This window comes from Canis lupus, unplaced genomic scaffold (genome assembly GCF_011100685.1).
Source record: "Canis lupus familiaris isolate Mischka breed German Shepherd unplaced genomic scaffold, alternate assembly UU_Cfam_GSD_1.0 chrUn_S1883H2082, whole genome shotgun sequence".
Lineage (NCBI taxonomy): Eukaryota > Metazoa > Chordata > Mammalia > Carnivora > Canidae > Canis > Canis lupus.
In genome coordinates, this window is record NW_023330746.1 from 126843 (window position 1) to 152193 (window position 25351).

General features: G+C 40.7%; 1 protein-coding gene across 1 annotated transcript; it reads left to right on the forward strand.

The window, feature by feature from the left end:
* The first annotated feature begins 2055 nt into the window (after window positions 1–2055).
* On the forward strand, window positions 2056–25107 carry LOC119878755 (zinc finger protein 512-like). The gene is made up of 6 exons (XM_038589330.1): window positions 2056–2066; window positions 11537–11780; window positions 17613–17714; window positions 18642–18704; window positions 19814–19912; window positions 23086–25107. Exons 1-6 carry the CDS (start codon window positions 2056–2058, stop codon window positions 23392–23394), a joined length of 828 nt encoding a protein of 275 aa, XP_038445258.1. The 3' UTR covers window positions 23395–25107.
* Window positions 25108–25351: the final 244 nt, after the last annotated feature.

Sequence of the window (25351 nt, forward strand, 5' to 3'; positions counted from 1 at the left end):
TCAGGGTGTAATCCCTGAGTCCCAGGATCCTGGGATCACGTCCTGCATTGGGCTTCCTGTTTGGAGCCTGCTTCTCCCTCTGCCTTGTGTCTCTGCCTCTCTCTGTGTCTCTCATGAATACATAAATAAAATCTTTAAAAAATAAAGATTTTTTAATGTATTTACTTGATAGAGTATGAGAGAAAGAACGGACACAAGTAGGGAGAGGGGTAGAAGGAGAAGCAGACTCTTTGCCGAGCAGGAAGCCTGACTGGGGGCTCGACCCCAGGACCCTGGATCATGACCTGAACTGAAGTCAGAAGCTTAACCAACTAAGACACCCAGGCACCCCTCTTTGGCCCATTTTTAAATGTTGAGTTGTCTGTCTTGCTATGGAATTGTAGCATTTTTATAAAGATTTTATTTATTCATAGAAATGCAGAGAGAGAGAGAGAGAGAGGGAGAGAGAGAGAGAGAGAGGCAGAGACACAGGCAGAGGGAGAAGCAGGCTCCATGCAGAGAGCCTGACATGGGACTCGATCCAGGGTCTCCAGGATCACGCCCTGGGCTGCAGGTGGCGGTAAACCACTATGCCACCGGGGCTGCCCGGAATTGTAGTATTTCTTAAAAATTATATTCTGAATGCCGTATCTTTGATAGATGTGTCTTGAGTATTTTCTTCCAGTCTCTGATTTGCATTTTATTTTTCTTAATGGTGTATTCATTCATTTATTCATTCATTCATTATTTAAATATTATTTATTTTTAAACCACTGAGCCACTCAGGCATCCCTTTAATGGTGTGTTTTAAAGATCAATAGTGTTAATGCAATCATGAAATGGGCAAAAGACATGAACAGAAATTTCACAGAGGAAGACATAGACATGGCCAACAAGCACATGAGAAAATGCTCCGCATTACTTGCCCTCAGGGAAATACAAATCAAAGCCACAATGAGATACCACCCCACAACAGGGTGAATGGTGAAAATTAACAAGACAGGAAACAACAAATGTTGGAGAGGATGTGGAGAAAGGGGAACCCTCTTGCACTGTTGGTGAGAATGTGAACCGGTACAGCCACTCTGGAAAACTGTGTGGAGGTTCCTCAAAGAGTTAAAAATAGAGCTACCCTATGACCCAGCAATTGCACTGCTGGGGATTTACCCCAAAGATACAGTTGCAGTGAAACGGCAGGACACCTGCACCCCAATGTGTGTAGCAGCAATGTCCACAATAGCCAAACTGTGGGAGGAGCCTTGGTGTCCATTGAAAGATGAATGGATAAAGAAGATGTGCTCTATATATACAATGGAATATTACTCAGCCATTAGAAATGACAAATACCTACCATTTGCTTCCACGTGGATGGAACTGGAGGGTATTTTGCTGAGTGAAGTAAGTCAGTCAGAGAAGGACAAACATATGGTCTCATTTATTTGGGGAATATAAAAAATAGTGAAAGGGATTAAAGGGGAAAGGTGAGAAAATGAGTGGGAAATATCAGTGAGGGTGACAGAACATGAGAGACCCCTAACTCTGGGAAATGAACAAGGGGTGGTAGATAGGGAAACGGGCAGGAGGTTGGGGTGACTGGGTGATGGGCACTGAGGGGACACTGAGGGGACACTTGACAGCATGAGCACTGAGTGTTATGCTATATGTTGGCAAATCAAACTCCAATAAAAAATATACACTAAATTTAAAAAATTAATTAATTAAAAATCAATAGTTTTATTTATTTGTTAAAGATTTATTTATTTAGTTTACTGAGAAAGGGGAGGAGCAGAGGGAGAGAATTCTGAAGCAGACTCCCAGCTGTGTGTAGAGCCCAACTTGGGGCTCTATCCCAGGACTCTGAGATCATGACCTCAGCTGAAGCCACTCAATTAACTGAGCACGAGGCACCTTGAAGACCAATGGTTTTAATTTATTATCAAAAATAGTTATAACGTTATTTTCCCTTCTATATATGTCAGCTTTTTTTTTTTTTTTTTATTTGAGAAAACTTTGCCATCCCTATTTGCAAAGATTTTCTCCTTTTTTTTCTAGACTTTTTCTAGAATTGGGAGCAAGATGGCGGAAGAGTAGGGTCTCCAAATCACCTGTCTCCACCAAACTACCTAGAAAACCTTCAAATTATCCTGAAAATCTATGAATTCGGCCTGAGATTTAAAGAGAGACCAGCTGGAATGCAACAGTGAGAAGAGTTCGCGCTTCTTTTTTTTTTTTTTTTAATTTTTATTTATTTATGATAGTCACACACACAGAGAGAGAAAGAGAGAGAGAGAGGGTGGGGGGCAGAGGGAGAAGCAGGCTCCATGCACCGGGAGCCCGATGTGGGATTTGATCCTGGGTCTCCAGGATCGCGCCCTGGGCCAAAGGCAGGCGCTAAACCGCTGCGCCACCCAGGGATCCCAGAGTTCGCGCTTCTATCAAGGTAGGATGACGGGGAAAAGGAAATAAAGAAACAAAGGCCTCCAAGGGGGAGGAGCCCCGCGAGGAGCCGGGCTGAGGCCGGGGCGAGTGTCCCCAGGACAGGAGAGCCCCGTCCCGGAGACGCAGGAGCTGCACCGACCTTCCCGGGCGGAAAGGGGCTCGCGGGGAGTTGGAGCAGGACCCAGGAGGGAGGGGATACCCTCTGGCTCCCCGGGACAGTAACAGCAACTCCGCGCCCAGGAGAGTGCGCCGAGCTCCCTAAGGGCTGCAGCGCGCACGGCGGGACCCGGAGCAGCTCGGGGGGCTCGGGCGGCGGCTCCGCGGAGGGGGCTGCGCGGAGGGGGCTGCGCGGCCCCGGGAGCAGCTCGGCCGGGCTCGGGCAGAGGAAGAGGCTCCGTGCAGAGGGGCCTGCGCGGTTCCAGGAGCAGCTCGGAGGGGCTCGGGCGGCGGCTCCGCGGAGGGGGTTGCACGGCCCGGGAGCGCGAATCCAACAGCGCAGGCTCCGGAGCACAGGGCGCCGGGACACAGCCCAGGATCCGGCCTCCCCCGGGACAGGCAGAGACCGGGAGGGCCCAGGACAGCAAGGACGCTCCTGCCCCGAGCTGAGCAGATCAGCGGCCCCGCCCCGGAGCCTCCAGGCCCTGCAGACGGAGTTCCTGCCGGAGCTGAATCCAGGTTTCCAGAGCTGCCCCGCCACTGGGGCTGTTCCTCCTGCGGCCTCACGGGGTAAACAACCCCCACTGAGCCCTGCACCAGGCAGGGGCACAGCAGCTCCCCCAACTGCTAACACCTGAAAATCAGCACAACAGGCCCCTCCCCCAGAACACCAGCTAGACTGACAACTTCCAGGAGAAGCCAAGGGACTTAAAGAACACAGAATCAGAAGATACTCCCCTGTGGTTCTTTTTTTTGTTTTGTTTTGTTTTGTTTTGTTTTGTTTTTTGTTTTTTTGTTTTGTTTTGTTTTGCTTTGTTTCCTTCCCCCACCCCCCTTTTTTTTCTCCTTTCTTTTTCTCTTTTTCTTCTTTTTCTTTTTCTTTCGTTTTTTTTTCTCTTCCCTTTTTTTTCTCTTTCTCTTTTCTTTCCTTCTTTCTCTCCTCTCTTTTTCTCTTTTTCCCAATACAACTTGCTTTTGGCCACTCTGCACTGAGCAAAATGACTAGAAGGAAAACCTCACCTCAAAAGAGAATCAGAAACAGTCCTCTCTCCCACAGAGTTACAAAATCTGGATTACAATTCAATGTCAGAAAGCCAATTCAGAAGCACTATTATACAGCTACTGGTGGCTCTAGAAAAAAGTATAAAGGACTCAAGAGACTTCATGACTGCAGAATTTAGAGCTAATCAGGCAGAAATTAAAAATCAATTGAATGAGATGCAATCCAAACTAGAAGTCCTAACGACGAGGGTTAACGAGGTGGAAGAACGAGTGAGTGACATAGAAGACAAGTTGATAGCAAAGAGGGAAACTGAGGAAAAAAGAGACAAACAATTAAAAGACCATGAAGATAGATTAAGGGAAATAAACGACAGCCTGAGAAAGAAAAACCTACGTTTAATTGGGGTTCCCGAGGGCGCCGAAAGGGACAGAGGGCCAGAATATGTATTTGAACAAATTCTAGCTGAAAACTTTCCTAATCTGGGAAGGGAAACAGGCATTCAGATCCAGGAAATAGAGAGATCCCCCCCTAAAATCAATAAAAACCGTTCAACACCTCGACATTTAATTGTGAAGCTTGCAAATTCCAAAGATAAGGAGAAGATCCTTAAAGCAGCAAGAGACAAGAAATCCCTGACTTTTATGGGGAGGAGTATTAGGGTAACAGCAGACCTCTCCACAGAGACCTGGCAGGCCAGAAAGGGCTGGCAGGATATATTCAGGGTCCTAAATGAGAAGAACATGCAACCAAGAATACTTTATCCAGCAAGGCTCTCATTCAAAATGGAAGGAGAGATAAAGAGCTTCCAAGACAGGCAGCAACTAAAAGAATATGTGACCTCCAAACCAGCTCTGCAAGAAATTTTAAGGGGGACTCTTAAAATTCCCCTTTAAGAAGAAATTCAGTGGAACAGTTCACAAAAACAAAGACTGAATAGATATCATGATGACACTAAACTCATATCTCAACATAGTAACTCTGAATGTGAACGGGCTTAATGACCCCATCAAAAGGCGCAGGGTTTCAGACTGGATAAAAAAGCAGGACCCATCTATTTGCTGTCTACAAGAGACTCATTTTAGACAGAAGGACACCTACAGCCTGAAAATAAAAGGTTGGAGAACCATTTACCATTCGAATGGTCCTCAAAAGAAAGCAGGGGTAGCCATCCTTATATCAGATAAACTAAAATTTACCCCAAAGACTGTAGTGAGAGATGAAGAGGGACACTATATCATACTTAAAGGATCTATTCAACAAGAGGACTTAACAATCCTCAATATATATGCTCCGAATGTGGGAGCTGCCAAATATATAAATCAATTATTAACCAAAGTGAAGAAATACTTAGACTTTTTCTAGATTTTACGTTAGGTCTATGACTCATTTAGAGTTAATTTTTTGTGCATGGTGTGTCCTAAGAATGTCAATTTCTTTAAATTTTGTAAATTCTGTTGTTAAGACTTTCTTTTCCTTATTCAATTGCATTGGTACCTTGGTCAGAAATTACGTAAACGTATATATGTGTGGGTCTGTTTCTGGACTTCTTATTCTGTTCTGCTGGTGTATATATCATATCTATCTTTTTGCCAATACTAAAACTGTCTTGATACTGTGAGATTAGAGTAAGTCTTGAAATCAGATGGGGTAAGTCATCTAACTCTATTGTTCTTTTTTTTATTTTTTAAAAAGATTTTATTTATTTATTCATAAGAGACACAGAGAGAGAGAGAGAGAGAGAGAGAGAGAGACAGGCAGAGGGAGAAGCAGGTTCCAGGCAAGGAGCCTGATGTGGGACTCGATCCTGGCTCTCCAGGATCACACCCACCCTGGGCTGAAGGCAGAGCTAAACCCTGAGCCACCGGGCTGCCCAACCACCCGGGCTGCCCTATTGTTCTTTTTTTTTTTTTTTTTTTTTTTTAATTTTTATTTATTTATGATAGTCACAGAGAGAGAGTGAGAGGCAGAGACACAGGCAGAGGGAGAAGCAGGCTCCATGCACCGGGAGCCCGACGTGGGATTCGATCCTGGGTCTCCAGGATCGTGCCCCGGGCTAAAGGCAGGCGCCAAACCGCTGCGCCACCAGGGATCCCCCTACTGTTCTTTTTAAAAATTTGTTTAGCTATTCTGGGTTCTTTGTCTTTTTATATAAATTCTAGAGTTAGTTTGTCAATTTCTATAAAAAGAAGCATGCTGGAGTATTGATGAGTATTATATTGAATCAGTAGATCAGTTGGGGGAAAATTGCAATTTTAACAATACTGAGTTTTCTGACTTATGAGCATGCCGTATTTTTCCTTTTCTTAGATCCCTAACTTCTCTCTCACCAACATGTTGTAGTTTTCATTATCAAAGTCTTGGTTATCTCTCATTCGATTTGTTCTTAGGTGTTTTGTGTGTGTGTGTGTGTGTGTGTGTGTGTTTAATATTACTGTAAATAATAACTTTTAATAAGTTCATTTCTAGTTGCTTGTTGCTAGTATGTCAATCTAGCCACAGGATTGTCAATTTTGTTGATCTTTTCAAAGAACCAGATTTTCTGTGTTGTCTTAATTTATGAATTCCTCCTCTTTGTTATATTTTTCCTTCTATTTTGGGTTTACTTTGCCCTTTGTAAGGTATCTTAAGATGAAGTCTTGTCAGGAAATTAGATTTTAGGTCTAATTTTCTAATAGGAGTGTTTAGAGCTTTAAGTTTCCTTCTGAGTGCCGCTTTGGATGCAATCCACAAATTTTGATATGTGTATTTTTGTTATTACTCCAGAATATTTTGAATTTCTCTTGTGATTTCTTTTTGACCTATGAATTATTTACAAGGAGATTATTTAATTATGATTTATTTTTTTATTTTAAATATCTTACTGATCTTGATTTCTTTTTTATTTTATTTTATTTTATTTTTTTTATTTATGATAGCTACACAGTGAGAGAGAGAGAGAGAGAGGCAGAGACATAGGCAGAGGGAGAAGCAGGCTCCATGCACCGGGAGCCCGACGTGGGACTCGATCCCGGGTATCCAGGATCGCGCCCTGGGCCAAAGGCAGGCACTAAACCGCTGCGCCACCCAGGGATCCCCTGATCTTGATTTCTAATTTAATTCTGATGTGGTCAGAGAATACATGTATGATTTTCCTCTTTTTATTTTGTTAAAGATTTTATTTATTTATTTATTTATTCATGAGACAGAGAGAGAGATAGAGAGGCAGAGACACCGGCAGAGGGAGAAGCAGGTTCCATGGAGGGAGCCGGGCATGGGACTCGATCCTGGGTCTCCAGGATCAGGCCCTTGACTGAAGGCAGCGCAAAACCACTGAGTCACGGGGGCTGCCCGATTTTCCTCTTTTTAAGTTTAGAGTTATGCTCTATCTTGTTGAATGCACAATGTCTACTTGAAAAGAATGCATATTCTGTAGTTGTTGAATGTGGTGTTCAATAAAGTGATCTAGAATAAGGTAGCTAATATTGTTGTTCAGATCTTCTATGTCTTTACTGAATTTTTGTCTAGTTCTATCACTTCCTGAAAGAAGAAGTCTTAAAATTTCCTTCTAAGACTGTAGAATTGTTATTTTTTTGCTTTAATTCTATCAGTTTTGCTTTGTGTACTTTGATCCTCTACTGCTAGCCACATAAAATGAGGAATTGTGTCTTTGTGATGATTTGTTACTTTTATCGTTATGATATGTGTCTATTTCTATCTCTGGTGATACTCTTGTCTTGAAGTCCATTGTATCTGGTATCAAAATAGCCATTTCAGACTTCTGTTTGCTGATTGTGTAGTTTAATTTTTTCATCCATTTATTTCCAGTATCTACATGTTTTTACACTGAAAGTGTGGGGACACATGGCTGGCTCAGTCAGAGGAGCATTTGACTCTTGATCTCCGGGTCACGAGTTCAGGGGCCACATTGGGTATAGAGATTACTTAAATATATTTAAAAAAAAAAAGAAAAGAAAAAAAGTCTGCCACTTTTGGCACAATTTACACTTAGTCGACCCTTGAACAACACATGCTGACCACAACACAGTTGAAAATCCACTCCCCCCAAAAGTAACTACTAATAGCCTATTGTTGCTGGAAGTCTTACTGATCACATGAACAGTCAATTAACACATATTTTGTGTGTTATACATATTATATACTATGGTGTTCTTACAATAAAGTAAGCTAGAGGAGATAAAATATTATTAAAATGACAAGGAAAAGGGGGCACCCAGGTGTCTCGGTGGTTGTCTGCCTTTGGCTCAGGTCGTGATCCCAGGGTCCTGAGATCAAGTCCTGCATCGGGCTCCCTGTGGGGAGCTTGCTCCTCCTTCTACCCATGTCTCTGCCTCTCTCTGTGTGTCTCACGAATAAAAAATCTTTTTAAAAAAGTTTATTTATTTATTGACATTTACAATACTGTACTGTATATTAAATAAAATCCATGTGTAAGTAGATCCATACAGTTCAGACCTGTGTTGTTCAAGAGTATTACTAGAGTACTAGAGTATTGCCTTTTTATTCACTCTTAAACAATCTCTGACTTTTCAACTGGAGTGTTGAGACCATAAACAATTGAATTAATTATTGATATGGTTGGATTTAGGTCTGCCATTTGATTATGTGTCTTTGTACCCTGTTTTTTTGTTCCTTTATACCTTCTTTTGGATTATTTGAATATTTGGTGTCTGATTTTAGTTTACTGATTTTTGACTCTTTCTCTTTTCTCTCTTTCTCTTGTGTGTAGTGGTTGCTCTAGGAAGTATAATATACATACCTATTGTTTCATAGCGTTGAGTTAATATACTACTACCACTTTGCTTAAATGTAGAAGCTTTATAACCATATAGATTGTTTAACCCCTGCCTGCTGACCAATAAGTTATAGCTATCATAAGTATTACATTTACATATGTTGAAAACCTTACCAGAGAATGTTAAAAATTTGTTTTAAAGAGGGTTTTCTGTTGTTGTCATTGTTAATGTATTTACCCAGCTATCCTTTCTTTCTTTCTTTCTTTCTTTCTTTCTTTCTTTCTTTCTTTCTTTCTTTCTTTCTTTCTTTCTTTTTTTTTTAAGATTGAATTTATTTATTCATGAGAGACGAGGAAAGAGAGGCAGAGACACAGGCAGAGGGAGAACCAGGCTCCCTGCAAGGAGCCCGTAGTGGGACTCGATCATGGACCCTGGATCATGCCCTGAGCCAAAGGCAGACACTCAACCACTGAGCCACCCGGGCATCCCGGTTTTGAACATTTTCATTAAGATGTGTCTAGGTGTGTTTTTCTTTGAGTTTATCGTGTTGAGTATTTGTTGAGCTCCTAGAATCTATAAATTTATGTCTCATTAATTTCGGTGATTTTCTACCATAAATTTTTCAAATGTATTTTTGTGCCACAGTCTCGTTTTCCTTTCCTTCTGGGATTGTGGCTACACTTAAGTTAGACCTTTTGGTATTGACCCACAGGTGGTTGGGGCTCTGTTTACTCTTTTTCAACCTTTTTCCTCCTTGTTTTTCAGATTGGATAATTTGTCTTCAAGTTCTTTCCTTTGTCATCTCCATTCTATTATTGAGCCCATTCTGGTTTTATTTCAAACATTGTATTTTTCAGTTCTAAAATTTCAATTAGTAGTTTGCCTGGGTGGTTAAGTATCTACTTTCAGCTTAGGTCTTGATTCTAAGGTCCTTGGATCGAGCTCTACATCAGGCTCTCTGCTGAGAGAGAGTTTCTCCCTCTCCTTCTGCCTGCTGCTCTCCCTGCTTGTACATGTGGTCTCTCTTTCTCTGTCAAATAAATAAATAAAATATATTTAAAAATTCAAGTAGTTCTTTCTTATGGTTTTTATTTTTCTCAGAATTTCTACCTTGTCCTTCATTTCAAGTGTGTATTCCTGTATTGCATGGGGCACAGTTATAATTGTTGCCCGAAATTTTTTATACTTCTCGCATCTGGATCATCTTGGGGTTGACATTTGTTCATTTCCTATCCTTTCAGAATTATGCACATTTTCCGATTTTTTGTGTATTACATCATTATGGAATTTATTCCTAAGATAGTGAATGTTATTTGTATAGACTTTGGGTCTTTTTATAATTTTCTGGGGGATTGGCTAATTGAATTCAAATAAATAAAAAAGAATCTTCTGGGTGATCATTGCTGTTTTTCTTTTAGCAAGTAACCTGTTCAGACCATAGTTCTGTCTTGCTTTCTGAGGGTATTGGTTCAGTCTTAGTTTCATTCTTTGAGTCTTTGCTATGTTGGTTTACCTCTGCTTAAATTGCTTAGGGGTTCGTCTGAGACTTTTTCAGGTATTTCAAGTCTTGTTTCATTTCTCCAAGCTTTTGATACATTGGTTTGGGTCTGTCTTTTACTAGCAGCTCGCAGGTTAATCTGGTGTGCAGCTTGTTCATATCTTATTTCATTTTTCAAAGCCTTTGCTAAGCTGGTTTGGGTATGCTCCACACAATGAGATTTGGAATTAAGCCATGATTTGTGTAGATTCATACAGAGAATTATGAGATCATCCTCCTTGTCTGTCTCTTCTCCACAGTTCTCTTACACAGGTTTGTCCATGGAGATCCCTTTTCCAGGTTTCTCTTGCCAGAAAGATAGAGTTTCTAGAGTTTCTATTAGAATTTAGGCTGCCTATGCTGCTCTGCAAATGGGGCCCACCCTTAATTGCAGAGCCACGTGAGGAAAAACAAAAAATGGGGAAACACACTCAATATGAGTCACTCCTCCTGATTTTGATTCCCCTCCACAATCCACCTGCTTTGTTTACTTTTCGGAGTCGAGGATTTTCAGTTGTGATCAGCAGGAGGGATGGGTCGTAGTGGCCTTATGCACTGCGGCAGAATGATAACTTCACTGTATTAAACTTTTTTGTAATTTTGGATCTCATGTGCAAAGAACTGAAAATCATTCTTCCCTGTTCATAGCATACTGACATCATCAGTCCCTAGTATTTTCTGTTTTCTTTATTTCTATTCCCTTTCAAAGACAACGGAGTTAGCGAGTTTGATATTTGTCCTTAAATATTTATGAATCCTTGTAAAGTAGCTAGTGTTGTTTACATGTATACTAGTTTTTAATTTACCACATTGAAGTTAAATCTTGTTCTATTACTTTTTCCTTTTTCTTCTAATGATTTATTTATTTTTGGAGAGAGAGAGCGTGCATGTGTGTACATGCTCGGGGTAGAGGGTAGAGGGCACAGGGAGAGGGAGAGAGAGTCTCGAGCTGATTCAGTGCTGAGCAGTGAGTCTGACTCAGGGCTCGATCTAACAGCCCTGAGGTCAGGGCCTGTGCCAAATCTGAGTCAGATGCTTAATGAGCTGTGCCACCCAGGCACCCTTGTTTTCTATTTTTCATTCACCAGTATGCTTTTCAGTTATGTTCATGTCTTATGTATAGAAAAGATTTGTTGCTGGGACGCGTGGATGGCTCAGGGTGTGATCCTGGGATTCAGGGATCGAGTCTCGCATTGGGCTCCTTGAAGGGAGTCTGCTTCTCCCTCTACCTATGTTTCTGCCTCTCTCTCTTTCTGTGTCTCTCATGAATAAATAAATAAAATCCTTAAAAAAAGAGAAAGTTTGTTGCTTCCAACAACTACATACTATTCCATAACAGACATATATCACATTTTATGTATAGATTTTCTTTTTTTTTTTTTTTTTTTTTTTATGTATAGATTTTCTTAAGAAAGGTCATCTGTGTTACTTCCAACTCCTTCCTACCACAAACCTCTATGTGATTCTTATCTGGTCTACCTCTAACGTGTTATCTTGAATCTGCCAACTTACCTATACTACCAAACCCTCGTTCAAGTCGTCCTTTTACCTCTTCCCTGTACTGTTAACCCCTCTTCCTTTATTCACTCTTCCTCCATGGGCCATCTTCCTTTTTTTTTTTTTTTTTTTTTCTTTTCATCTTCCATATAGCATTCAGAGTGACTGTTCTAAACCATAGACCTAACACAGGCCTTACACAGGTCTCAGGCCTGTGTTTTGCTATGTCTCATTCTTGCAGATCTCATTCTTTCCAGAGTCAGGACAGTCAGAGTGCTTAAAAGAGATGAGTCTGGAGCCAAAGAGTGGGGGTCGAGTTCAGAGGCATTCTGTCAAGATAGCTGTGTACCACCTGCAGGAGCTGGCTTCTGCTGAACTGGCCAAGGAATGGCCTAAGAGGAAGGTGCTTCAGGATTTGGTACCTGATGATCGGAAGGTAAAGTAGAAACTTGTATTAATTTAGAACCATGTCTAATACTGTGCTTATGTACGGAAAAGTAAATGCACTTGAGTACATGATAAATGATATTTTGCTTCTTTATTTTTAGAGATGGGATATGTTTAATCCACTTTCAGTGTTTGGATTCATGTGGGTCCTAGAGAGACAGTCTGTTCCAGAAGTTTCTTAAGGAACCCCATTATTTCTGGTCTACTTCCCGAGGGAACCAGAATTCCCAGATTAGTCTTTTGCTTAGTTGTTGCCCAGCATGTTTCCACTTTGTTAGTTCACGTGTGGGAGTCTATATTTAGTTAATGCTTTCCATTTGTTTTTCTAGCCACAGAACTCCTCTCCCCACGCACTCTTTTTTCCAAATGAATGCTTATCTAAAACACCAGTATGTGAAATAACTGAAAATGGAGTCACTCCAAATAACTAGAGGTAGTGAGCCCAAAGCCTTGTCTACTTGGCCTTCTCCTTGATACTTTTATCATTACCTCCATGGTTCCAAGTGTACTTGTGAGTGGTACAGAACCCAGCTTGGAAGCCTTTGGGGCTTTTTGTTTGTTTGTTTTTTGTTTAAATCATTTATGTATTTGACAGAAAGTGAGAGAGCACAAGCAGGGGGAACAGCAGAGGGAGAAGGAGTTGCAGGCTCTCCACTGAGCAGGGAGCCCAATATGGGGCTCAATTCCAGGACTCTGGGATCTTCTTGACCTGAGCTGAAGGCAGACGCTCAAAGGAATGAGCCACCCAGGTGCCCCTGGAAGCCTTTGGTGTAAAACAGATCAAAGACCAGAGGAACATTATTTGGCCAAGAGGAGACAAGGGGTATATGACTTAATGGGAGTAGTCATTCGAGAGCTTGGAGGATATACAGTAAGGATTAAGATTAGAGCTAAGGACCTATCCATCTCCATGGTATGGACAAGAATAGTTTATTTATTTTTTTTTTTTTAAGAATAGTTTAGATTTGGCCTAGGGCTTTCACTCATGCGATGGGAATGTCGTAAGTTATGTGAAAATTTGTCAAATCTCAGAAGTTGATACCTCTTATTTGGCCTAAAAATCAGTCCAAGGAGTAATTGAATATCAAGGCATCCTGTCTTGTTTCAGACTTATTGATATTTCCTGCCACAGACTAAAGTATATGGTTATCTAAATTCAGTTTAAATGTGAATTTTATACATTGGTAAGTACATTGTGATATTATAGTCTCATCTGTGCATGGTCTGTGGTAGGGAATTTGACATAAATATTTGTTAGCTCATTGATAAGTTTTGATAGTCTTATCTAGCAGCTACTTTACTAAAATCATCTGTTTTATGTTTTGACTTTGTGTAGGCTAAGGGAATTATTTTGTTTTTTTAAACGAAAATTTTAGGGGAATCTGGGTGGCTCATTCTTAAGTGTCGAGCTCTTGATTTCGGCTCAGTTCATGATCTCAGGGTTGTGAGATTGAGCGAGCCCCATGTCAGGTCTGCACCGGGCATGGAGCCTGCGTAAGATTCTCTCCCTTTCCATTTGCCCCTCCCAAATAAAATAAAATAAAATAAAAAGATATTAATTTGTTTGAATAGATTATACATTGTTGTCATTAATGTCAAAATGATGATTAACATTGAGGTATCTCACTCTCACCCCATCCTTGTTGTCTTGTCTCCATGGTTAACCATTCTCACTGATTTCTGTGTCCTGCCAATGTTTCTTTTCTTTTTTTCCTGCCAATGTTTCTTGATGCAAACACAAGCAATATTGTCTAGGAGAAGCTCTTGTGTTTTCCTTTACTCTCACGCTACTTAAGCTCTGACATCAGATGTGTGGGTTTGTCCCATACAGACCAATTTTCTATCACCACCTGGACATCCTACAAATAATTCAGTTCGACATTATCTATCTGGACTTGGTGGTAGATCCTACAAGTTAAGGGTTCAGTCCCACAGGACTGCTCCAATTTCAGATGCCAATTGCAAGTCTCAGTTTGCCACCTGTGCTTCTGAGTGATTGGCTATAAATTGGGGTTCCTATAACCCCATCCTTGGTTTTGGTAATTTGCTAGAATGGCTCACAGAACTCAGGGAAACACACTTACTGGTTTGTTATAAAGAATATAATAAAACCTACAGATGAAAAATCAGATGAAGAAATTTATATAGAGTGAGGTCTGGAAGAGTCCCAAGCACAGTAGGAGCTCCCAGCCCTGTGGAGTTGGGGGTGCATCACCCTCTTGGCCATATATATGTTCATCAACTCAGAAGCTCTTTGAACCCCATAATTTTGGGATTTTTAGGGAGGTTTCATCACATAGGCATGATTGATTAACTCCATTTCTAGCCCCTTTGCCTTTCCAGAGAATGGGGAATTGGTCTGAAAGTGCCAAACTTTATCCCTCAAATGGATTTGTCTAGTGTTTTCTTGAGATTAGATTGAGGGTTATATGTTTTTGTCAAGAATACCACTGAAGCAGTGTTACACCGTATCAGGAGGTACGTGATATTGATGTGTCTTTTTACTGATAACTTTGATCACTTGATGAGGGTGTTGCCCAATTTTCTCCAAGGCAAAATTATACTTTCCCCTCTTTAATTAGTGAATATTTTGGGGGGAGATTGACAGTATGCAACTAGCCTGTGTCTTATCATACTTCTGCCCACTTACCATAGCATCTGTCAGTGATTCTTGTCTGCAATAATTATAATTATTATTATGGTGGTTTGCCTAATGATGGTTAGTGTTTCCATTATTTCTTCCATAGTTATTAATTGGAATTCTACTGTGAGAAAGATATGTCCTTTTATTCTATTAATCTGTTTATATCCATATGGACTCATGGATATTTTATTGTAGCATTATCATCCAGTGCTATTATTGTTGTTCAATTTATAGCTCAAATTGTCTCAGATTTGGCCATCAAGAGCTCTTCCAAGTGGGTTCCTATGTCTTTTTGAAATGCTTCTATCATTTTTTTGAGCCCTTTTTTTTGTTTTGACACCTCGAGATGCTATAGGGTCATCTCATATATTCCCTGTCCCAGCCCTGGAATCAACCCTTTCTCTAAGGAATCCTGATTTCTTTTATTGGAGAATATATTTAAAAACCAAGATTTGGGGCAGCCCGGGTGGCTCAGCGGTTTAGCGCCGCCTTCAGCCCAGGGTATGACCCTGGAGACCCAGGATCGAGTCCCACGTCAGGCTTTCTGCATGGAGCCTGCTTCTCCCTCTGCCTGTGTCTCTGCCTCTCTCTCTCTCTCTCTCTCTCTCTCTCTGTCTCTCATGAATAAATAAATAAAATCTTTAAAAAAAATAAAATAAAAACCAAGATTTGAATGCTAGGTGTACTCATTCCTGCTAGGGTGTCATTGTTTCTGGGCCCTCTTAGTGGATAGAGCTAGGATCTATATGTATATTCATGGATACATGCACACACTCTGTTCTTTTTTAAAAAGATTTTATTTATCCATTTATTTAAGGGAGAGAGAGAGAGAGAAGAGAAAGAGAGAGCAGGGGGAGGAGCAGAGGGAGAAGGATAAGCAGACTCCATGCTGAGTGCAGAGCCTGACGTGGGCTTGATCCCATGACCCTGAGATCATGTCCTGCGCCAACATCAAGAGTCGGATGCGTAACTGACTGAGCTACTCACTCCCCTCTGTGTTCATGTCTGTCTGGGTATCAGTGTACAGATTTAAGGCCATGATACCTTCAATTCCAATCCAACACAAGTTTCATTCTTGCCTTCCTCTGTGCTTATTTCTAACTTCTTTCTCCAACAGTGAGAGACCTCTCATAGTGTACAATATATTTACTTACTTGCTTAGTTCTAGTATAACCTAGTTTCACAATTGTTAACCCATACCCCTGTAAAAACAGATTTACTACCTAGAGAACAATATTTGTTATAGTTATTTTAATCTTTAGCCTTACAGTATATAGTCAAAGTACTATTTTACAGTTACTTAGATTGGCTCCTTCCTCACTTCATTTGGTTTCTCATTTATCATCATTAGCTTCATGTGTTACTCTTACTACATTTTGGGTTCCCCCTACATCCCATTTAATTGAAATGAGTAATTTATCTTGGGAGTATGTGAAACATTGCCGTGGTTCTAAAAGTCAGACCTGTACCAAAAGTCTTCTTAGAGAAGGGCTACTGCCCTCTTCCCAGCTGTCCCATTCCTAATACCCTTCTATTTCCATCCCGTTCCCACCTTGCTCCCTGCAAAGATAATCATGCTCAGTAGTTTCTGGTTTATCCTTCTTATATTTTTATGGGATGGATAACCAGATAATGCATATTTTCTTATATTCTTTTCTTTCTTACATAGATGCTTTTTTGTGTTTTGCTTTATTTCACTTAAAAGTCTGTCCTAGAAATCACTCCATATGTGCTCATAGATTATTCTCATTTCTGCATAAATATGATAGTTTATGAATATAATAGCTTATGTAAATATTCTGCTATCACTATAAAAGGATTTTATTTTATTATTTAAAGATTTTATTTATTTCCTCATGAGAGACACACACAGAGAGAGAGAGAGAGAGAGAGAGAGAGAGAGAACCAGAGACACAGGCAGAGGGAGAAGCAGGCTCCACGCAGGGAGCCTGACATGGGAGTGGATCCCAGGTCTCCAGGATCAGGCCCTTGGCTGAAGGTGGCGCCAAACCGCTGAGCCACCGGGCTGCCCCGCTATAAAAGGATTTTAGATGGTCCCATATACACTAGCTGCAGAGGAGAGGAGGTACTTACAAATGAAGCCAGCTCTGTGCTCTGATTGCTTTTATAGATTTGTCAGCGTTTCCTGAAGGTGACTTCCTTACTTCCCCTGACCTCTATGGGCTTTGGCTCTGTTTTTCTATCTCAGTATCTGTTTCAGATACTTAAATTTTTCAAGCAGGAGGATTGTTTTCTCACTGGAAACATAGCTATTACTTGTGGTGGGCTTTGTGAGAACTGTCTCTCCAAGTGCCAGCTGTCTCTTTTCTGGAAACTACAGTTGTTGTTTTAAGAAGAGACTAACCTGGAGCTCCAGTCGCGCAATCGTTAGCGCGCAGTACTTCTGCGAAGAGACTAACCTGTGTCAAAGCACATGAAGGCAAGTGCGAGGAATAGTTAATTCTCCTCTCAGGCAGTATCAGGAAAGATAGTGTATTCCATCCCCTGAGTTCTCTCACATCTTTTATTTTCCACATTCTGTTTTAAAATGTTTCACATTTTTAGGTTGAATCTCAGTGTTTGTGTTTGAATTTAAAAATACCCAGAATTAACGTGACACTTCTGAAGAAAAAGGAGAAATGCAGAGGAGCAGGGAACAGACATTAAAACCACTCAAAATTCCACCACCCAGAGATGACTACTGTTAACGTGTTCATTTATAACCTTCTAGCCTTTTCCCAATTTACATATATTTCTATCAAATGTATTATATATGTGCGTGTATGTATGTACCTTGTGTTTATGTATACATATAATAAGTATAATTTACATGTAGTACATATTTGTATCCCTGGTTTTTTTTTTTTGTAACAAGTGTTTTAGCTGTATAAATGCTCTGTCAGTAGCTTTTTCAAACTATAGATGAAGTGCCATATCTGAAAGTATCCTGCCCTCTGGTAAAAATCCAACTATTCTAAGATTAAACTATAGAAAATTATACTTACCAGTGTTGGGTAAACTTGTACTTAAAGGCTCATACCTACTACAGTTTTTTTGCACGTGAAAGGATGCTTGTCGAACTCCAGAATTACATAACCTGAAGAGTTGGGTGTGAAACTTTTGGGGTATTTTGGTTGGAAGTTGGGTTCCTCCAATAAAATATTTCTTGTCTCATAGTTAAAATATACTCGCCCTGGGCTGCCTACCTTCAGCCAGGAAGTGCTACACAAATGGAAGTCAGATATCAAGAAATACCATCGCATTCAGTGCCCTAACCAGGTGGTCTTTCTCATTTTTTTATTCCATAAATGTTTATCAAACTGCTGTTTCAGTTATTTATTCCGTCATGATGAAGTACATGAACCTCAGTGGCTTAAAACCTCAGTTATTTATTTGTTCAGAGTTCTATAAATCAGTAATTCTGCCAGGGCTCAAAGAACATTCTCCTGTCGTACGTGGCAACAACTGGGATCATTCGTGGGTTGTATTTAGCCGCAAGCTCAGATGGGACCTGATGTCCAAGATGGCTTCTGTGCAGCCAATTGAGCTGGGAGCTCGGCTGTCCACATGGCCTCTCTCCATCAGGGTGTAGTGGGTTACCAGCAGGGCACATGGCAACTGACTTTTCAGAGTATCCCAGGAACACGAAGATGGAAGCCGCAGATCTCTTAAGGCCTAGCTTCAGAATTTGTTCAACATCATTTCCATGGGATTCTATTGGTCAGAGGAATTACAGGGTTCACCCAGATTCAAAGGGAGGGTAAGTAGCCTCCACTTCTTGCAGGAAAGAGTGGCAGAGAATTTCCAGCCATCTTCTACTCTACCACAACCATATATGCAGAACTTTGGGAAGAAGCAAATATATAAGAAATAGGAGACACATTTGTACTGAAGAAGGCAGATTTTAAAAAAATATCTAACTGCAATTTTCTGTTTCTCAGAGTGTCAGAGAAAAAGTAGCAGGGAAGAGAATATCTTAAGCTATTCTCAACAACTTGTTCACCATTTGTTTTAAAACCTTTCTTTGGTTTTTCTTTTTTGCTTTTGTGGCTTGTGTGTGAATTCTTTTCCTGTTTGGTTTGTAACGTGATTTATTGGGCTTCTTCCTCCAAATGTAGGGCTGGTCAGTGTAAATAAATGACCAGGTTGCTAAGAGAAGGATGCAGTTTGCTATAGTTTTCATGGATTTCTTCTTCTCTTTTTCAGGGTTGTGAAGCGGTCTACAGTAGTGTATCAGGCCTTAAAGCTCACCTGGGCTCTTGTACCTTGGTTTGTAACTTTCTGAACAATTTATCTTAACATGACGTCTAAAATAGTCTGACATGGAAGAGAATTCAGTTTAGATGAACAGCTAGTTGTCCTGTTGCCATTATCTTCAGAGGCTGGCTTAGTTTTTTCATGTCCTAAAGATGCTTGGTCTGTTATTAGAGGGGATGCCCGGATATGTTCAAGATACAGGAAAAGCCAACATAGCCTGAAGTCTTATCAGTTAAGGAATTTGGAGAAATACATTATTAATTTGAGTCTCTACCAGGGATTTAACATCTTCCACCTGAGCCTCTCCTGCCTTGGGGCTTCCCTATCTTATCGGGCCTTAAACTTTCTTGAATCAACTTACATGTGTTTATCTGGATTGTTGAAGATCCTCTACTCCCATCTGAATTATACTGGCCTCTGGGGATGAGAAGTAGGCTCTATCTGCTGTCAGGCCGATGGCTGTTCACCTCACTGAATCTTTTTTTGTGTTGACCCAGGTGCCCTACAAACTGCTGTAACTTTTTAATTCCCATTCAGAAATATCTCTTCACACAAAAGGAGCCCCATGGGCACTCAGAGCTTCAGGAGTCAAGGCAGCACGGGAGTGTAGACATCCAAACCGCATCTGTCCAGGAATGCTTAGGAGTTTGTCGTCATGATCTTAGTTTCAGAGTCCTTAACCTAGGTGTTGCAGATGATACTTCTCGAATTCTGGATGTCCAAGGCACTCTTTGAAACAGTGGATTATGGTGGGAAGAATTATATGCATTGGTGCCTCTGGTGAACCTCAGGAGTCCAAGAGTCATTCCAAGAGAACCAGGAAGGGAAAGAAACAAGGAAGTTAGAAAAGTGTGACAGGTTTTATAGCAAAAGAAGGAGAACCTCAGTTTGTGTTGAATGGGTGGGGGGTATTACGTATAGAATTATAAGTAGGATAGATTTATAGTGGGTGATAGTCTGCCCACCGAGTTTTCCTAAATGTATTGCTGTTTTGGATTTTCTTCCTTCTTTGCTGAAGTAAAATCCCCGCCCTTTCTGTCTCTTAACAATCTCCCACATGGCTCCGGTATGTGTTCCTGAATTTACGAGTAATTCTCTTTTCTTTCTCTCTTGAAAACAAGGAAACTTTTGTGGCTGGAAAATACAAGTGTCTTCTGTGTCAAAAAGAATTTGTGTCAGAGAGTGGTGTCAAGTATCACATCAACTCTGTCCATGCTGAGGTGAGGTCCCTGCTTTCCCCGCCATGTTTTTGTGATCCTGTGGAACCCATACGTATGCGCCCCAAAAGTGGATTTTGTGCGTTTTGTGGGCTGGGGACTGTTGAGAAAAGGAATTTGAAAGTGCTTACCAGAGACAGAGTTAAAATACTTTGTGAAATTAGATGTGTAATTGTATTTTTATGTGAAAGCATTTGAAATCACTGTAAGTGTGAGCACCCCTGAGCTCTTGTGATTCTTTTAAATTCAGTTAAACCAAGAGTTTGGGCACTGGGCTGAGTTTATAGCTGTAGAATTCTTGTTTTATAGCAGTCTCTATACTTCTGTTTTCTCCTATTCTAAGGCCTTTGAGCAATCTGTTTTTAATGTTTCAAATACTGCAAAGAAATGACGATAAGGGACATCAGTGAGACAAACTGGAGAAATTGGTATACTGGCTCTATTAAATAACAGTGATGAGTCAATGTTCATGTTCCCAAATGTGATCATTGTGTTGTAGCTGTGCAGAAGGCCCTTGTTCTCAGGCAGATCTATGCTAAAGTTTTTAGGATGAAATATGTCTACAAATAACTTGCAAATGGTTCAGCAAAAGGAAGAGAAGAAGGAAGAAAGGGAAGAGAGGTAGGCAGTGGTAAATCTAGGATTCACTGAATTCTTGTCACTTTTCTTAAGGTCTGTAAATTTTCAAAATTAAAGAATCAATTCTGGGTGCCTGGGTGGTTCAGTGGTTGAGCGTCTGCCTTTCACTCAAGTCATGATCCTGGGGTCCTGGAATGGAGTCCCAAATTAGGCTCCTCACAGGAGCCTACTTCTCCCTCTATGTCTCTGCCTCTCTCAAAAAATAAATAAATAAATAAATAAATACATACATACATACATACATACATAAATACATAAATAAATAATAAATAAAATCAATTCTGCATAAAAATACTTTAAGTACAGAAAGTCAAGAGGTTTCTCTTGGGGCAAGTTTTTAGTTATACAGGTCAATAGAGAAATTGTTTCCTGTGTAATTAAATACCTGTATTTCAAAAGCTTAAGGAGTAGAGTGTGCATTCTCTTGGAATATCTTACCGCAGAAGCTATTGTGGCCTAATAAGGAAAAAGAGCAAACACCGTCAACTGTTTTCTGCCCTCACATTTAATAGTTCTTAACGCTATGGGCTATAGTTAGTGTCATGAAATGTGGTCTCTGTTGTTTTACAGGTTTAAGCTTTGGGAATCGCTTTCTATACCTGAGATTTCCTCTGGAAGGCAGTCGGTCATATCTTTCTCATAGTAATAGTGTAAATACTTCAGGAAGTATTTAAAAGATAATTAATCTCCTAACAAAATCCAGCCTTTATGTAGTGAGCCTATTTCTCCAATTTCTTCTTAAAAAGTTAGAAACAACAAATTTCACTTGGTTTGGAGTTTGTTCTCCAAGTCTTATTAGTTCAATGATTTGTGCCTATATTTATAAATTATACGTGGTGGTAAAAGATTTTCACTCTGTTCCTCCCTCTCTGCCTCACATATTCTGAAGCTACTTTTTTTCAACAGAAATTTTCAAATACATGAAAATGGACAGAATAGTATAATGAACAGCCTAACAGAAATCAGTGTGTGGCCAATCTTCTTTTCCTTTATAATCACACCCACTTTTCTTGTCCCTTAGGGCTTATTTTAAAGCAAATTCCACATACCATGTCAACTGTCACTGCTTCTTTTGATCTGTGTGTCTAAAATATAAGGACTTTTAAAATTGTATAAGCACAACCATCATTACACCTAAAAAATTAGCAAAGAATGGTTCTTGAATATCATCATATACCTAGTCATTATTGAAATTATTTAAATTTCCTTGATTGCCCTCATAATTTTTTTTCAGAGTTGGCTTGTTCAGGAGGAAGAAAAAAAATGTCCATGTACTGTATATTTTAATCTAGAGTGCTATCCAATAGAAATGTAATGTGAGTCTGGATATAATTTCAGATTTCCTAGTACACACATTCTAAAAATTTTTTTAAATAAAAATAGGTGAAATTAATGTTGATAATATAGTTTATTTAACCTAGTATACCTAAATATTATCTTTTAAACCTGTAGTTAATAAAATAATGAGATACGTTACATTTTTCATACTAAGTCTTTGAAATACAATGTGTATTTTTTATATTGAAAGCATATCTCAATTGAGGTCTAGAAGTTTCCCCTACCTCCCCCTTTTTATATGTTGGAGAAACGGTCATTTGTCACATGTATACACATTTGGATTTTGCTGAGTGGCATTCCTGTGGTGGTGGTGTCCTCTCTCAGGGTATTTCCTGTGAATCGGTAGTAGACCTAGAAGACTGATCAGATCACTTGATTTCCATTGAAATCCTCCCCTTCCTTCCTTCCTTCCTTCCTTCCTTTCCTCTCCTTCCTTCCTCCTTCATTCCTTCCTTCCCCAAGAGTGTTCATAATTGGATTGCATGTTCCTCAACTGTTAATTTTTTAACTGAGTCTCAGAGAGGTTGAGTAATTTCCCCATGGTCACAGAGCCAGAAACAGCTGAGATTTGCACTAGACGGTCTGGCTGTAGAATGCATGCCCTTAACCACTATACTTTCATGAAATAAAAAATGTCCTGTGGCCCGAAGCTTTATAGCTCATGAGATTTTTTACAAGGAGATAAATAAGTAGGATGATGCTAAGTGAACAGACTTTGTAGTGTCACTTACTGAAGTATGACGTACCCCAAATCGTGTGCTACACAATAAATGCTTATAATGACTACTCACTATTCTGTATGAATTTCTCCCATTAAAGTACAGAATTATAAGCTCGTGGTTCCCCTATCCGTTCCTTCTTACTGTGTTCTGCCCTAGCCGCTGCCTTTTAGAAAATCTTCTCGCACACCAGGGCGCCTGGGTGGCTCACTCGGTGAGCATGGATTCTTGATGTCATCTCAGGTCATGATCTTAGGGTCGCGGGTCGAGCCCCAGCCTAGGCGCTCCATGCTTGGTGGGCAGGGGTGGGTATATGCTGGAGATTCTCTCTTGCCCTCTGCCCCTCCCCCTCCTCGTGCTCTCTTTCTCTGTCAAATAAATAAGTAAATCTTTCAAAAACGAAAGAATTTCTTCCCAAACCCATTCCTTGTGCTCTCTACTGTGTATTGACTGGATAATTTTTCCATTTTGCCTCTGTAGGACTGGTTCGTCGTAAACCCAACCACCACCAAAAGCTTTGAAAAGCTAATGAAGATAAAGCAGCGGCAGCAGGAAGAAGAAAAGCGGAGACAGCAGCACAGGAGCAGAAGGTCTCTGCGAAGGCTGCAGCAGCCAGGCATCCAGCTGCCTGAGGCGGAGCTGAGTCTTAGAGTAGGGAAGGATCAGAGGAGGAATAACGAGGAATTGCTAGTGTCGACCTCCTATAAGGAACCGGAGCAGGAGCCAGTGCCAGCACAGTTCCAGAAAGTAAAGCCCCCAAAGACTCATCATAAACGAGGAAGGAAATAGGCAGGCAGTGTGAAAGCTCCTAGAGAGCAAATGGGATGCTGTTGTCACGGGGACCTGTGCTGGGAGGACTGAGTCACTGGGGCTGAGCGAGGAGAAATGTACTCTTTTGTTTGTGTAAGGCTGTGACTTTCTCAGCTCCTTCCTCCTGTGTAAATTTCACTGTTCTATTTATTCACTTTTACCCCACTCCCCCCCCACCCCCTCTTGGGTAGGTGTTCCTGCTATTCCTCATTGGAGTCCTCTTGTTGTTCTCTCATTTTGCCCAAAGAGCTCCCTCTTCAGGCCAACTGTGGGCCATTCTTGCTCTGTACAAAACTGAGAAACCCATTTGGTTGTCCTTTTCCTTCCCGGGCTATAGAATGTTCTTGGACTCTCCACTGATTAGTCATTCCATCATTTCGCTTATAAAACAATTCCAAATTAATTTTTAAGAATCATACTGATTTATCATTTTGTATTTGTGATATAACAATCCTAGAAGCTAGAACTGTTGTCACTCATGTAATAAGCTTATCCTGTCTCCCTGGGTAACAGATTTTATGGAGGCCGTTTGTTCTCTCTCAGTGTGGTTTTAGGATTGAAAGTAAGAAAATGGACTTAAGATGAAAAAGCTAGAACCTCTCTATGCTGGTTTTACTGGGAAGTGTTTCGTTTGTCCCAAGTAGCAGTGACTGGCTAGACCCACAAGCATGAAAAGCAGCCCAAACATCAAAATGTCCCAAACATGAAAATGATTGGAAAGCAGGAAGTAGACGAAGCAATAAATACTGCCTTGACTTTCCTAGGGCTTGAGTCCTCATCTGTTGCTATGATCAGTGTCCTCTGGGCGCTTGTGCCCCACCCCCAACCCCTCAACTCCCAACCCCCAGTTTTAAGGATGAAGAATTACCGCATTGCACTTGATGTTTTGACACAGAATCCTAGTGTTCCTAGTAATGCCATAGACTGGCAGCCAAGGGGCACATTCCGTCTCCCCTGGGCTTGACCTCACTTGTTCGTCTACACCACGCTAAGTCCTTATTCCTCCCCTTAGCCGACGTCTTGTCTTTTGGAGTTTTCTGAGAATATCGTCCTCTGTCCTCTTTTGTATGTGGCGTTTATCCTCTTTATATCTTGAGACTTGACACCAGATGTAGGTATTTCTCTGGTGTTGGAAAGAAAAATTCCTTTTCTGTACCTCATGCCTACCTGGTAATGTCTAGTGGGCTACTTTTCTTCTTCAAGGCTGGCTTTCTCTGGAGCATTGTTTAGAACAGCTCTGTTGTGTTTCTAGATTCTCTTCCCCTCTTCCATAAATATTGGTCTTATATATTCTTGCCAACTTTTGTGGCATATGCCACATAAAAAGCAAGGGCCCTTAACCCTGATATGGATAAATACTACCTTTTCAAATTCTGAAAGGCTGTTACTGCTCTTTAACTCTGTATTCTGTGCTGCTCCACATAGCTTTAAAATGTGGGCTTTTGTGAAGACCACTTTCAAACAAGGGAGCACTGAAACCAGATTTGGATACTGCCAGATAGATAGTTTTGAAACAGGTCAATGACGTGGTATGTCCAGTCTACCTTTTCATTGGCAGTTGCACCCTTGAAACCCTTTCGGTAGGTGAGGATGGTCAGGGAGGAGAAATGAAGAAGCTATATTAATTTCTGGTGAGTAAGACTTGGGGAATGTTGGGCAATGACAAAAGAAATAAATGACTGTCGGTTAGAATGATGTTTCCAGGTGTTCATTGACTCCAACCTGCTGCCCGACTCCTTGCCGACACAGTGTATGGGGATAAGAAGATGGCTAGACATGGGAGTGGGTTTGAAATAAGTACCAAATGCGGTGTCTCAGTAGTTTTTTAGTTCCTGAAATGTGTTGGCTAAAACGAGTAATTTGTTTGAGGTTAAAGTGAATTAGTATAGGAAACTTGTCCAGTCCATCTAGTGCCATTGTAGGCACTTTAAAAAAA

Excerpts from the sequence above, each read along its gene's own strand:
- LOC119878755 (XM_038589330.1), top strand. Across the intron at positions 11,781-17,612 it reads TGGTACCTGATGATCGGAAG|TTAAAATATACTCGCCCTGG; the intron begins GTAAAGTAGAAA and ends CTTGTCTCATAG. Across the intron at positions 17,715-18,641 it reads GCATTCAGTGCCCTAACCAG|GGTTGTGAAGCGGTCTACAG; the intron begins GTGGTCTTTCTC and ends TCTCTTTTTCAG.